The sequence below is a fragment of the Ascaphus truei genome, chromosome 15 (genome assembly GCF_040206685.1).
Source record: "Ascaphus truei isolate aAscTru1 chromosome 15, aAscTru1.hap1, whole genome shotgun sequence".
In the NCBI taxonomy this organism is placed as follows: Eukaryota; Metazoa; Chordata; class Amphibia; order Anura; family Ascaphidae; genus Ascaphus; species Ascaphus truei.
This window is the reverse complement of record NC_134497.1, coordinates 4,461,947-4,476,807: the sequence shown is the minus strand read 5'-3', so window position 1 is coordinate 4,476,807 and position 14,861 is coordinate 4,461,947. Positions and strand designations below refer to the sequence as shown.

At 50.3% G+C, this 14,861-nt stretch overlaps 1 protein-coding gene across 1 annotated transcript in view; it reads left to right on the top strand.

Moving 5' to 3' along the window:
- LOC142466424 (adenosine deaminase-like) overlaps positions 1-14,861 on the top strand; it is a 62,384-nt gene that overhangs the window by 25,616 nt on the left and 21,907 nt on the right. Inside the window, exons 2-5 of the mRNA XM_075571320.1 lie at positions 534-595; positions 988-1,110; positions 4,180-4,323; positions 13,840-13,955. Coding sequence (XP_075427435.1) covers positions 534-595; positions 988-1,110; positions 4,180-4,323; positions 13,840-13,955 — 445 coding nt within the window. The remainder of the gene's footprint in view (positions 1-533; positions 596-987; positions 1,111-4,179; positions 4,324-13,839; positions 13,956-14,861) is intronic.

Sequence of the window (14,861 nt, the reverse complement as noted above, 5' to 3'; positions counted from 1 at the left end):
TTTATTGTTAAATAATTAATGACACGGTGTAATATGTCATGTGTACACACACACACACACACACACACACACACACACGGTGTAATATGTCATGTGTACACACACACACACACGCACACACACACACACGGTGTAATATGTCATGTGTACACACACACACACACACGGGGGGGGGTAATATGTCATGTGTACACACACACACACACACACGGTGTAATATGTCATGTGTTGTGGTTCATCTGAGGTTGTATTTACCTAATTTTGAGACCTGCTAAGGAACAGATGATTGTTATTATGTCCTGATATGTAAAACCATAGAATTCAAAGAGGGTGTACTTTCTTTTTCACACAATTGTATGTGTATGTATATATATATAGCAAATGGAAATATTACTGTGTGTATATATATATATATATATAGTGAATGAGGATAACATGTGAAGATATCCATTTCTTCATTATTTCACAGTGGAGATTTTGTGCAAAATGGTAGATTTAAAATAAATAAATAAAAATCATATTTTTTCTTGTAGGTTGAACTTCACGTCCATTTGGATGGAAGCATCAAGCCGGAAACAATTCTATATTTCGCTAAGTAAGTACAGAATTAGTTTTTCATGAAAGCTTCAGGCCCATGTTTTCTAAGCGGTGCTATACCATCGGATCCTTTCCATGAGCCAAGAAGTTGTCCCGTGTAGAGATGCTCAACTTTTGTCCTCATCCCCCCCCCCCCCAAACAGATTATGTTTTCAGGATATCCCAGCTTCAGTACGGGTGGCTCAATGACTCCCTGCTTCAGCACAGGTGAGCCACCTGTGCTGAAGCAGGGATATCCTGCAAACATGACCATGTCTAACGGAATTGCACCGCTTAGAAAACATGGGCTGCCGTCCCCACTACCCTTTATTAGCGCTCTGACCTTTTGGAAGAGTTTATTTCTATCGCAGGCTTCTCCTAAACTGCATTTTTTTTGGGGTGGGGATCTAGGAAAAGACAAATTAAGCTCCCCGCGGACACCGTTGAAGGACTTCTAAAGTATATTTCTTACCACGAACCTCTCAGTCTCACGGAATTCCTCGCCAAATTCGATCACTATATGCCGGCAATCGCGTAAGTAACACCGAGGGTCTTTGCCACGGCGCAATCCCTTCTATTACTGCATTCATTGGGTCTCCTTGGGACAGACGCCCCCCCCCCCCCCCCAAGTTCAATCCCCGCGGTCAGCCGTCCAGGTTAGGTTTTCAGAGCAGCACTTACCTAGCCAAGTGGTCCAAGCGATACTTACATCTGGGGGGTCAGTGGTTAATTAGAGACATGTTGAAAGCCTGGCCTGGGTGGGATGTTCTTAAGGGCTGAACTTGGGAGCTTGGGGGCAGAGGTCAGTTCAGTTAAAAAGTAGTGGTACTGCACGGGAACGCTGGAGAGCTCATCTCTTTCATTTGTTGCATTCAAACTGCGGGGAGGGGGACCTCCAGGGCTGAAACACGCTATTCTTAGCTCCAGGTACCCTTCCTCCTCCCTCCTCGGTTCCCCTTCCTCCCCCCTCCTCAGTTCTCCTTCTCTCCCCCCCCCCTCAGTTCCCCTTCCTCCCCCCCCTCAGTTCCCCTTCCTCCCCTCTCCCCGGTTCCCCTTCCTCCCCCCTCCTCAGTTCTCCTTCTCTCCCCCCCCTCAGTTCCCCTTCCTCTCCCCCCCTCAGTTCCCCTTCGTCCCCTCTCCTCAGTTCCCCTTCCTCCCCCCTCCTCAGTTCCCTTCCTCCCCCCTCCTCAGTTCTCCTTCTCTCCCCCCCCCCCTCTGTTCCCCTTCCTCCCCCCCCCCCTCAGTTCCCCTTCCTCCTCTCTCCTCGGTTCCCCTTCCTCCCCCCTCCTCAGTTCTCCTTCTCTCCCCCCCCTCAGTTCCCCTTCCTCTCCCCCCCCCTCAGTTCCCCTTCCTCTCCCCCCCTCAGTTCCCCTTCCTCCCCTCTCCTCAGTTCCCCTTCCTCCCCCCTCCTCAGTTCTCCTTCTCTCCCCCCCCCCTCGCTTCCCCTTCCCCCCCCCCAAGTTCCCCTTCCTCCCCTCTCTTCGGTTCTCCTTCCCCCCCCTCCTCCTCAGTTCCCCTTCCTCCCCTCTCCTCGGTTCCCCTTCCCCCCCTCCTCAGTTCTCCTTCTCTCCCCCCCCCCCTCTGTTCCCCTTCCTCCCCCCCCCCCTCAGTTCCCCTTCCTCCTCTCTCCTCGGTTCCCCTTCCTCCCCCCTCCTCAGTTCTCCTTCTCTCCCCCCCCTCAGTTCCCCTTCCTCTCCCCCCCCCTCAGTTCCCCTTCCTCTCCCCCCCTCAGTTCCCCTTCCTCCCCTCTCCTCAGTTCCCCTTCCTCCCCCCTCCTCAGTTCTCCTTCTCTCCCCCCCCCCTCGCTTCCCCTTCCCCCCCCCCCAAGTTCCCCTTCCTCCCCTCTCTTCGGTTCTCCTTCCCCCTCCTCCTCCTCAGTTCCCCTTCCTCCCCTCTCCTCGGTTCCCCTTCCCCCCCTCCTCAGTTCTCCTTCTCTCCCCCCCCCTCTGTTCCCCTTCCTCCCCCCCCCCCTCAGTTCCCCTTCCTCCTCTCTCCTCGGTTCCCCTTCCTCCCCCCTCCTCAGTTCTCCTTCTCTCCCCCCCCTCAGTTCCCCTTCCTCTCCCCCCCCCTCAGTTCCCCTTCCTCTCCCCCCCTCAGTTCCCCTTCCTCCTCTCTCCTCGGTTCCCCTTCCTCCCCCCTCCTCAGTTCTCCTTCTCTCCCCCCCCTCAGTTCCCCTTCCTCTCCCCCCCCCTCAGTTCCCCTTCCTCTCCCCCCCTCAGTTCCCCTTCCTCCCCTCTCCTCAGTTCCCCTTCCTCCCCCCTCCTCAGTTCTCCTTCTCTCCCCCCCCCTCGCTTCCCCTTCCCCCCCCCCAAGTTCCCCTTCCTCCCCTCTCTTCGGTTCTCCTTCCCCCCCCTCCTCCTCAGTTCCCCTTCCTCCCCTCTCCTCGGTTCCCCTTCCCCCCCTCCTCAGTTCTCCTTCTCTCCCCCCCCCTCTGTTCCCCTTCCTCCCCCCCCCCCTCAGTTCCCCTTCCTCCTCTCTCCTCGGTTCCCCTTCCTCCCCCCTCCTCAGTTCTCCTTCTCTCCCCCCCCTCAGTTCCCCTTCCTCTCCCCCCCCTCAGTTCCCCTTCCTCTCCCCCCCTCAGTTCCCCTTCCTCCCCTCTCCTCAGTTCCCCTTCCTCCCCCCTCCTCAGTTCTCCTTCTCTCCCCCCCCCTCGCTTCCCCTTCCCCCCCCCCCCAAGTTCCCCTTCCTCCCCTCTCTTCGGTTCTCCTTCCCCCCCCCTCCTCCTCAGTTCCCCTTCCTCCCCTCTCCTCGGTTCCCCTTCCCCCCCTCCTCCTCACTTCCCCTCCCCCCCCTCCTCCTCAGTTCCCCTTCCCCCCCCCCCTCCTCCTCAGATCCCCTTCCCCCCCCCATCTCAGTTCCCCTTCCTCCCCCCTCCTCAGTTCTCCTTCTCTTTCCCCCCCCCCTCAGTGGGCGATATTTACACCCTAACAGGGGCGGCCAACTCCAGTCCTCAAAGGTCACCAACAGGCCAGGTATAGGGATAGCCCTGCTTCAGCACAGGTGGCTCAATCAGTCCCAGCTTCAGGAGAGGCGGCTCAATCAGTCCCTGCTTCAGCACAGGTGGCTAAGTCTTTGACTGAGCCTCTGATTGAGCCACCTGCGCTGAAGCTGGGGTATCCCGAAAACCTGACCTGTTGGGGGGGCTTAAGGCCTGGAGTTGCCCCCCTGTGATAGGGTCTTGATCAGCCCATTTGGATGAATTCCCCCTAATAGCCACGATATATTATAACTATTAGAAAAATGTACAGAAACATTTTGTTTTAATGCATTGAATCATTTTTGTGGGGGGGGCTTGGGTGTCCCCTCCCCCCCCCCCTGTTGGCGTTCTTGGCTAAAGAGGTCATGCTCTAAAGCTGGAGCGTGCACCTCACTTAAAGGGTGGTGAATTCATGGAAGAGCCAACCAGCGGAGGTGGTAGGGGCTAATACAATACTTCACCCACGCTTGGGACAGGCATACGGGGCAAACGCCTAAATATGAAAGTAAGCCCCAAGGACCCGATAGGGCGTGTGGTTTTCCCGCAGGCGGGGGGATATGGGGTAACTGGGGCGGCTGAGCGCTTCTTATTCTGTGTTGTATATAAACGATGTTCTTTCTGTTTAGCGGCGACAGAGAAGCCGTGAAAAGAATCGCCTACGAGTTTGTTGAGATGAAGGCCAAGGAAGGGGTGATTTACGTGGAGGTCCGGTACAGCCCCCACTTCTTGGCCAACTCCAAAGTGGACCCTATCCCCTGGGGGCAGGAAGAGTAAGTGATGTGTACGCGCCTTGTTCTGACGCGCGGTAAATACAGCGGCAGCCAACTTTACTGCCCCCCGGCTTACGTGGCGTAATATTTCCATGTTTGACGCGGGTCCCATTGAAATAAAAGGTAACGCGAGTTATTGAAATGACGCGGCCGCTTCATTTAGCGCGGCCTTTGCGCCCTGGAACAGGATTGTTTATGTTTCTGTTCCCCCTTGCAGCTCTCCTTAATTTCCCTGCTCTGTGACTCTCGGTGCCGGTGGAAACTGCCACATTATTGACACATTCCCCTCTCCACAAAGCCAGTAGTTGGTATCCACTGATGGGACGTGGGGGGACATTTTTGCCGATATTCCCCATTAGGGTCAGAGTCCAACCCCAAGAATAAAGTCCGGGTCCTCTCTCTCCCCCCCCCACCCCCGGTCGGGGTCCTCTCTCCCCCCCACCCCACCCCCGGTCCTCTCTCTCCCCCCCCACCCCCGGTCGGGGTCGTCTCTCCCCCCCCCACCCCCGGTCCGGGTCCTCTCTCTCCCCCCCCCACCCCCGGTCCGGGTCCTCTCTCCCCCCCACCACCCCCGGTCGGGTCCTCTCTCCCCCCACCCCCGGTCGGGGTCCTCTCTCTCTCTCCCCCCACCCCCGGTCGGGTCCTCTCTCCCCCCACCCCCGATCCGGGTCCTCTCTCCCCCCCCCACCCCCGATCCGGGTCCTCTCTCCCCCCCCCCACCCCCGATCCGGGTCCTCTCTCCCCTCCACCCCCGATCCGGGTCCTCTCTCCCCCCACCCCCGATCCGGTTCCTCTCTCTCCCCCCACCCCCGATCCGGGTCCTCTCTCCCCCCACCCCCGGTCGGGTCCTCTCTCCCCCCACCCCCGATCCGGGTCCTCTCTCTCCCCCCCCACCCCCGGTCGGGTCCTCTCTCCCCCCCACCCCCGATCCGGGTCCTCTCTCTCTCCCCCCACATCTATACCAGGGGGGCCCACTGCAGTCCTCAAGGGCTACCAACAGGCCAGGTGTTCAGCATATCCCTGCTTCAGCACAGGTGACTCAATCAGTGGCTCAGTGTCGTTGTTTTCAGAGTCCGCGCCTTTACTCACCGAGCCGCTGCTTCAGCACAGAAAAGGATTCTGCTGCACAGATACACTGATATATGCAATGCAACCAGCAGGGGGCGCTCAACGCCAGTCCTCAATCCCCCCCACCCTCCCCACCCCCCAACAGGTCAGTTTTTCAGGATATCCCTGCTTCAGCACAGGTGGCTCAATCAGAGGCTCAGTCAAAGACTGCACCACCTGTGCTGAAGCAGGGACTGAGCCTACTGTGCTGAAGCAGGGATATCCTCAAAACTGTCATAAATCGCCTTCACTTTCCCTTTTGATCCATATCTCACAGCAAACTCCTTCAGTAACTGAATCAAAGCTGATTCAAAAAAATGTTTTGCCTGGACTTTTAAAAATGGCCACCGCAAGTTCTCATCATTGCAGGATTCTTTGCGGCCTTTTAAATAATGACCTCTCGAAAAATAGACGTGTATATTTTTTGAGCCTAAATAGGTAACGATATTAAACATAAATGATGAAATTACTATGATAATTAATCTTATTAATAATTAGTTATTAATATTATAATCAATGTGAGCACGCCCCTGTAAAGTCCCCTATATATTACAATTTGGGATCAGCACGCCCCTTTAATATCCCCTATACATTACAATGTGGGATCAGTACTGCCCCTGTAAAGTCCCCTATACATTACAATGTGGGATCAGTACTGCCCCTGTAAAGTCCCCTATACATTACAATGTGGGATCAGTACTGCCCCTGTAAAGTCCCCTATACATTACAATGTGGGATCAGTACGCCCCTGTAAAGTCCCCTATACATTACAATGTGGGATCAGTACTGCCCCTGTAAAGTCCCCTATACATTACAATGTGGGATCAGTACTGCCCCTGTAAAGTCCCCTATATATTACAATGTGGGATCAGCACGCCCCTTTAATATCCCCTATACATTACAATGTGGGATCAGTACTGCCCCTTTAATGTCCCCTATACATTACAATGTGGGATCAGCACGCCCCTGTAAAGTCCCCTATACATTACAATGTGGGATCAGCACGCCCCTTTAATGTCCCCTATACATTACAATGTGGGATCAGCATGCCCCTTTAATATCCCCTATACATTACAATGTGGGATCAGTACTGCCCCTGTAAAGTCCCCTATACATTACAATGTGGGATCAGTACGCCCCTTTAATATCCCCTATGTATAATTACAAAGTGGGATCAGTACGCCCCTGTAAAGTCCCCTATACATTACAATGTGGGATCAGTACTGCCCCTGTAAAGTCCCCTATACATTACAATGTGAGATCAGTACTGCCCCTGTAAAGTCCCCTATACATTACAATGTGGGATCAGTACTGCCCCTGTAAAGTCCCCTATACATTACAATGTGGGATCAGTACTGCCCCTGTAAAGTCCCCTATACATTACAATGTGGGATCAGCACGCCCCTTTAATGTCCCCTATACATTACAATGTGAGCACGCCCCTTTAACATCCCCTATACATTACAATGTGGGATCAGCACGCCCCTTTAATGTCCCCTATACATTACAATGTGAGCATGCCCCTTTAATATCCCCTATACATTACAATGTGGGATCAGTACGCCCCTTTAATATCCCCTATACATTACAATGTGAGCACGCCCCTTTAATATCCCCTATACATTACAATGTGGGATCAGTACTGCCCCTGTAAAGTCCCCTATACATTACAATGTGGGATCAGTACGCCCTTGTAAAGTCCCCTATACATTACAATGTGGGATCAGTACTGCCCCTGTAAAGTCCCCTATACATTACAATGTGGGATCAGTACTGCCCCTGTAAAGTCCCCTATATATTACAATGTGGGATCAGCACGCCCCTTTAATATCCCCTATACATTACAATGTGGGATCAGTACTGCCCCTTTAATGTCCCCTATACATTACAATGTGGGATCAGCACGCCCCTGTAAAGTCCCCTATACATTACAATGTGGGATCAGCACGCCCCTTTAATGTCCCCTATACATTACAATGTGGGATCAGCATGCCCCTTTAATATCCCCTATACATTACAATGTGGGATCAGTACTGCCCCTGTAAAGTCCCCTATACATTACAATGTGGGATCAGTACGCCCCTTTAATATCCCCTATGTATAATTACAAAGTGGGATCAGTACGCCCCTGTAAAGTCCCCTATACATTACAATGTGGGATCAGTACTGTCCCTGTAAAGTCCCCTATACATTACAATGTGAGATCAGTACTGCCCCTGTAAAGTCCCCTATACATTACAATGTGGGATCAGTACTGCCCCTGTAAAGTCCCCTATACATTACAATGTGGGATCAGTACTGCCCCTGTAAAGTCCCCTATACATTACAATGTGGGATCAGCACGCCCCTTTAATGTCCCCTATACATTACAATGTGAGCACGCCCCTTTAACATCCCCTATACATTACAATGTGGGATCAGCACGCCCCTTTAATGTCCCCTATACATTACAATGTGAGCATGCCCCTTTAATATCCCCTATACATTACAATGTGGGATCAGTACGCCCCTTTAATATCCCCTATACATTACAATGTGAGCACGCCCCTTTAATATCCCCTATACATTACAATGTGGGATCAGTACTGCCCCTGTAAAGTCCCCTATACATTACAATGTGGGATCAGTAATGCCCCTGTAAAGTCCCCTATGTATAATTACAAAGTGGGATCAGTACGCCCCTGTAAAGTCCCCTATACATTACAATGTGGGATCAGTACTGCCCCTGTAAAGTCCCCTATACATTACAATGTGGGATCAGTACTGCCCCTGTAAAGTCCCCTATACATTACAATGTGAGATCAGTACTGCCCCTGTAAAGTCCCCTATACATTACAATGTGGGATCAGTACTGCCCCTGTAAAGTCCCCTATACATTACAATGTGGGATCAGTACTGCCCCTGTAAAGTCCCCTATACATTACAATGTGGGATCAGCACGCCCCTTTAATGTCCCCTATACATTACAATGTGAGCACGCCCCTTTAACATCCCCTATACATTACAATGTGGGATCAGCACGCCCCTTTAATGTCCCCTATACATTACAATGTGAGCATGCCCCTTTAATATCCCCTATACATTACAATGTGGGATCAGTACGCCCCTTTAATATCCCCTATACATTACAATGTGAGCACGCCCCTTTAATATCCCCTATACATTACAATGTGGGATCAGTACTGCCCCTGTAAAGTCCCCTATACATTACAATGTGGGATCAGTAATGCCCCTGTAAAGTCCCCTATGTATAATTACAAAGTGGGATCAGTACGCCCCTGTAAAGTCCCCTATACATTACAATGTGGGATCAGTACTGCCCCTGTAAAGTCCCCTATACATTACAATGTGGGATCAGTACTGCCCCTGTAAAGTCCCCTATACATTACAATGTGGGATCAGTACTGCCCCTGTAAAGTCCCCTATACATTACAATGTGGGATCAGTACTGCCCCTGTAAAGTCCCCTATACATTACAATGTGGGATCAGTACTGCCCCTGTAAAGTCCCCTATACATTACAATGTGGGATCAGTACTGCCCCTGTAAAGTCCCCTATACATTACAATGTGGGGTCAGTACTGCCCCTGTAAAGTCCCCTATACATTACAATGTGGGATCAGTACTGCCCCTGTAAAGTCCCCTATACATTACAATGTGGGATCAGTACTGCCCCTGTAAAGTCCCCTATACATTACAATGTGGGATCAGTACTGCCCCTGTAAAGTCCCCTATACATTACAATGTGGGATCAGTACTGCCCCTGTAAAGTCCCCTATACATTACAATGTGGGATCAGTACTGCCCCTGTAAAGTCCCCTATACATTACAATGTGGGGTCAGTACTGCCCCTGTAAAGTCCCCTATACATTACAATGTGGGGTCAGTACGCCCCTGTAAAGTCCCCTATACATTACAATGTGGGATCAGTACTGCCCCTGTAAAGTCCCCTATACATTACAATGTGGGATCAGCACTGCCCCTGTATAGTCCCCTATACATTACAATGTGGGATCAGTACTGCCCCTGTAAAGTCCCCTATACATTACAATGTGGGTCAGTACTGCCCCTGTAAAGTCCCCTATACATTACAATGTGGGATCAGTACTGCCCCTGTAAAGTCCCCTATACATTACAATGTGGGATCAGTACGCCCCTGTAAAGTCCCCTGTATATTACAATGTGGGATCAGTACTGCCCCTGTAAAGTCCCCTATACATTACAATGTGGGATCAGTACTGCCCCTGTAAAATCCCCTATACATTACAATGTGGGATCAGTACGCCCCTGTAAAGTCCCCTATACATTACAATGTGGGATCAGTACTGCCCCTGTAAAGTCCCCTATACATTACAATGTTTGGTCAGTACTGCCCCTGTAAAGTCCCCTATACATTACAATGTGGGGTCAGCACTGCCCCTGTAAAGTCCCCTATACATTACAATGTGGGATCAGTACTGCCCCTGTAAAATCCCCTATACATTACAATGTGGGATCAGTACTGCCCCTGTAAAGTCCCCTATACATTACAATGTGGGATCAGTACGCCCCTTTAATATCCCCTATGTATAATTACAAAGTGGGATCAGTACGCCCCTGTAAAGTCCCCTATACATTACAATGTGGGATCAGTACTGCCCCTGTAAAGTCCCCTATACATTACAATGTGAGATCAGTACTGCCCCTGTAAAGTCCCCTATACATTACAATGTGGGATCAGTACTGCCCCTGTAAAGTCCCCTATACATTACAATGTGGGATCAGTACTGCCCCTGTAAAGTCCCCTATACATTACAATGTGGGATCAGCACGCCCCTTTAATGTCCCCTATACATTACAATGTGAGCACGCCCCTTTAACATCCCCTATACATTACAATGTGGGATCAGCACGCCCCTTTAATGTCCCCTATACATTACAATGTGAGCATGCCCCTTTAATATCCCCTATACATTACAATGTGGGATCAGTACGCCCCTTTAATATCCCCTATACATTACAATGTGAGCACGCCCCTTTAATATCCCCTATACATTACAATGTGGGATCAGTACTGCCCCTGTAAAGTCCCCTATACATTACAATGTGGGATCAGTAATGCCCCTGTAAAGTCCCCTATGTATAATTACAAAGTGGGATCAGTACGCCCCTGTAAAGTCCCCTATACATTACAATGTGGGATCAGTACTGCCCCTGTAAAGTCCCCTATACATTACAATGTGGGATCAGTACTGCCCCTGTAAAGTCCCCTATACATTACAATGTGAGATCAGTACTGCCCCTGTAAAGTCCCCTATACATTACAATGTGGGATCAGTACTGCCCCTGTAAAGTCCCCTATACATTACAATGTGGGATCAGTACTGCCCCTGTAAAGTCCCCTATACATTACAATGTGGGATCAGCACGCCCCTTTAATGTCCCCTATACATTACAATGTGAGCACGCCCCTTTAACATCCCCTATACATTACAATGTGGGATCAGCACGCCCCTTTAATGTCCCCTATACATTACAATGTGAGCATGCCCCTTTAATATCCCCTATACATTACAATGTGGGATCAGTACGCCCCTTTAATATCCCCTATACATTACAATGTGAGCACGCCCCTTTAATATCCCCTATACATTACAATGTGGGATCAGTACTGCCCCTGTAAAGTCCCCTATACATTACAATGTGGGATCAGTAATGCCCCTGTAAAGTCCCCTATGTATAATTACAAAGTGGGATCAGTACGCCCCTGTAAAGTCCCCTATACATTACAATGTGGGATCAGTACTGCCCCTGTAAAGTCCCCTATACATTACAATGTGGGATCAGTACTGCCCCTGTAAAGTCCCCTATACATTACAATGTGGGATCAGTACTGCCCCTGTAAAGTCCCCTATACATTACAATGTGGGATCAGTACTGCCCCTGTAAAGTCCCCTATACATTACAATGCGGGATCAGTACTGCCCCTGTAAAGTCCCCTATACATTACAATGTGGGATCAGTACTGCCCCTGTAAAGTCCCCTATACATTACAATGTGGGGTCAGTACTGCCCCTGTAAAGTCCCCTATACATTACAATGTGGGATCAGTACTGCCCCTGTAAAGTCCCCTATACATTACAATGTGGGATCAGTACTGCCCCTGTAAAGTCCCCTATACATTACAATGTGGGATCAGTACTGCCCCTGTAAAGTCCCCTATACATTACAATGTGGGATCAGTACTGCCCCTGTAAAGTCCCCTATACATTACAATGTGGGATCAGTACTGCCCCTGTAAAGTCCCCTATACATTACAATGTGGGGTCAGTACTGCCCCTGTAAAGTCCCCTATACATTACAATGTGGGGTCAGTACGCCCCTGTAAAGTCCCCTATACATTACAATGTGGGGTCAGTACTGCCCCTGTAAAGTCCCCTATACATTACAATGTGGGATCAGTACTGCCCCTGTAAAGTCCCCTATACATTACAATGTGGGATCAGCACTGCCCCTGTAAAGTCCCCTATACATTACAATGTGGGATCAGTACTGCCCCTGTAAAGTCCCCTATACATTACAATGTGGGTCAGTACTGCCCCTGTAAAGTCCCCTATACATTACAATGTGGGATCAGTACTGCCCCTGTAAAGTCCCCTATACATTACAATGTGGGATCAGTACGCCCCTGTAAAGTCCCCTGTATATTACAATGTGGGATCAGTACTGCCCCTGTAAAGTCCCCTATACATTACAATGTGGGATCAGTACTGCCCCTGTAAAATCCCCTATACATTACAATGTGGGATCAGTACGCCCCTGTAAAGTCCCCTATACATTACAATGTGGGATCAGTACTGCCCCTGTAAAGTCCCCTATACATTACAATGTTTGGTCAGTACTGCCCCTGTAAAGTCCCCTATACATTACAATGTGGGGTCAGCACTGCCCCTGTAAAGTCCCCTATACATTACAATGTGGGATCAGTACTGCCCCTGTAAAATCCCCTATACATTACAATGTGGGATCAGTACGCCCCTGTAAAGTCCCCTATACATTACAATGTGGGATCAGTACTGCCCCTGTAAAGTCCCCTATACATTACAATGTTTGGTCAGTACTGCCCCTGTAAAGTCCCCTATACATTACAATGTGGGGTCAGCACTGCCCCTGTAAAGTCCCCTATACATTACAATGTGGGATCAGTACTGCCCCTGTAAAATCCCCTATACATTACAATGTGGGATCAGTACGCCCCTGTAAAGTCCCCTATACATTACAATGTGGGATCAGTACTGCCCCTGTAAAGTCCCCTATACATTACAATGTGGGGTCAGTACGCCCCTGTAAAGTCCCCTATACATTACAATGTGGGGTCAGTACTGCCCCTGTAAAGTCCCCTATACATTACAATGTGGGGTCAGTACTGCCCCTGTAAAGTCCCCTATACATTACAATGTGGGGTCAGTACTGCCCCTGTAAAGTCCCCTATACATTACAATGTGGGGTCAGTACTGCCCCTGTAAAGTCCCCTATACATTACAATGTGGGATCAGTACTGCCCCTGTAAAGTCCCCTATACATTACAATGTGGGGTCAGTACTGCCCCTGTAAAGTCCCCTATACATTACAATGTGGGGTCAGCACTGCCCCTGTAAAGTCCCCTATACATTACAATGTGGGATCAGTACTGCCCCTGTAAAGTCCCCTATACATTACAATGTGGGATCAGTACTGCCCCTGTAAAGTCCCCTATACATTACAATGTGGGGTCAGTACTGCCCCTGTAAAGTCCCCTATACATTACAATGTGGGGTCAGTACTGCCCCTGTAAAGTCCCCTATACATTACAATGTGGGATCAGCACTGCCCCTGTAAAGTCCCCTATACATTACAATGTGGGGTCAGTACTGCCCATGTAAAGTCCCCTATACATTACATTGTGGGATCAGCACTGCCCCTGTAAAGTCCCCTATACATTACATTGTGGGATCAGCACGCCCCTTTAATATCCCCTATACATTACAATGTGGGATCAGCACGCCCCTTTAATATCCCCTATACATTACAATGTGGGATCAGCACGCCCCTTTAATATCCCCTATACATTACAATGTGGGGTCAGTACTGCCCCTGTAAAGTCCCCTATACATTACAATGTGGGGTCAGTACTGCCCCTGTAAAGTCCCCTATACATTACAATGTGGGGTCAGTACTGCCCCTGTAAAGTCCCCTATACATTACAATGTGGGGTCAGTACTGCCCCTGTAAAGTCCCCTATACATTACAATGTGGGGTCAGCACTGCCCCTGTAAAATCCCCTATACATTACAATGTGGGGTCAGTACTGCCCATGAGTTAATGGTTCTCAGTATAGAGGTTTTATTTCTGGATATTAACCCGATCACTTTCTGCCGGTGTCTCCGCACAGGGGCGACCTCACGCCGGACGAGGTGGTTAATCTGGTTAACCAGGGATTACGCGAAGGAGAGAGAGATTTCTGCATCAAAGCCAGGTCTATTCTATGCTGCATGCGTCACATGCCAAGTAATGTATTACAGCACTCCAGCAGTTACGCTACCTCTTATGCCCAATTGTACCTGCACACTTGGTCTGATGATGAAAAGCTATGACACAAATGAAGGGTGATGCTCCTTATACATGCTAACATTATAATTATATATATATGTGTATGTATGTATGTACTGTATGTATGTGTATATATATATATCAGTGCTGAGACGAAAGGTGGGGATACTGTGCTCCTCCAACAATCTTTTTGTGAGACGCGATTAAGGCCTCCATTATACCAGATGCGGCTGAGCGGCACCGCGATCCGGTGACGTCACCCTCACCCTGCCGCCCCCCTCACCCTGCCGCCCCCCTCACCCTGCCGCCCCCCTCACCCTGCCGCCCCCCTCACCCTGCCGCCCCCCTCACCCTGCCGCCCCCCTCACCCTGCCGCCCAGCGGCATCGTCATTATACCAGGGAGCCGGTGGGGAAGACAGGAAAGGAGGCGTGGCGGGGGCGTGGCCGTGAGCGGTTCTCCCTCATTGGCTGGAACCGCTCACGTGACGCGGCCGTCGCCAGCCAAGAACAAATCTGAGGATCGCCCTAGGAGACATCGCCCTGCAGTTCCAACGCGGCGCGCACGCTGCAATAGGTGTGAGCGCTGCTACTGGTATTTTTAATGTTGTTTTTCAGGCGTGCGGTGCCGCACGCAAACTTTGGTATAATCACGGCCACTTCGACTGAGCCACTGATTGAGCCACCTGTGCTGAAGCAGGGATATATCCCTAATACCTGGCCTGTTGGTGACTGCAGTTGGCCTCCCCTGGTATAATGGAATATAACGGGATGATGGAACAGAAGCTACACAAATAGCCATAATATAATGACCGGTGGGATGTATGAATGTCACTCAGAGGTCGCAGAGATACGAGTCCCAAGGA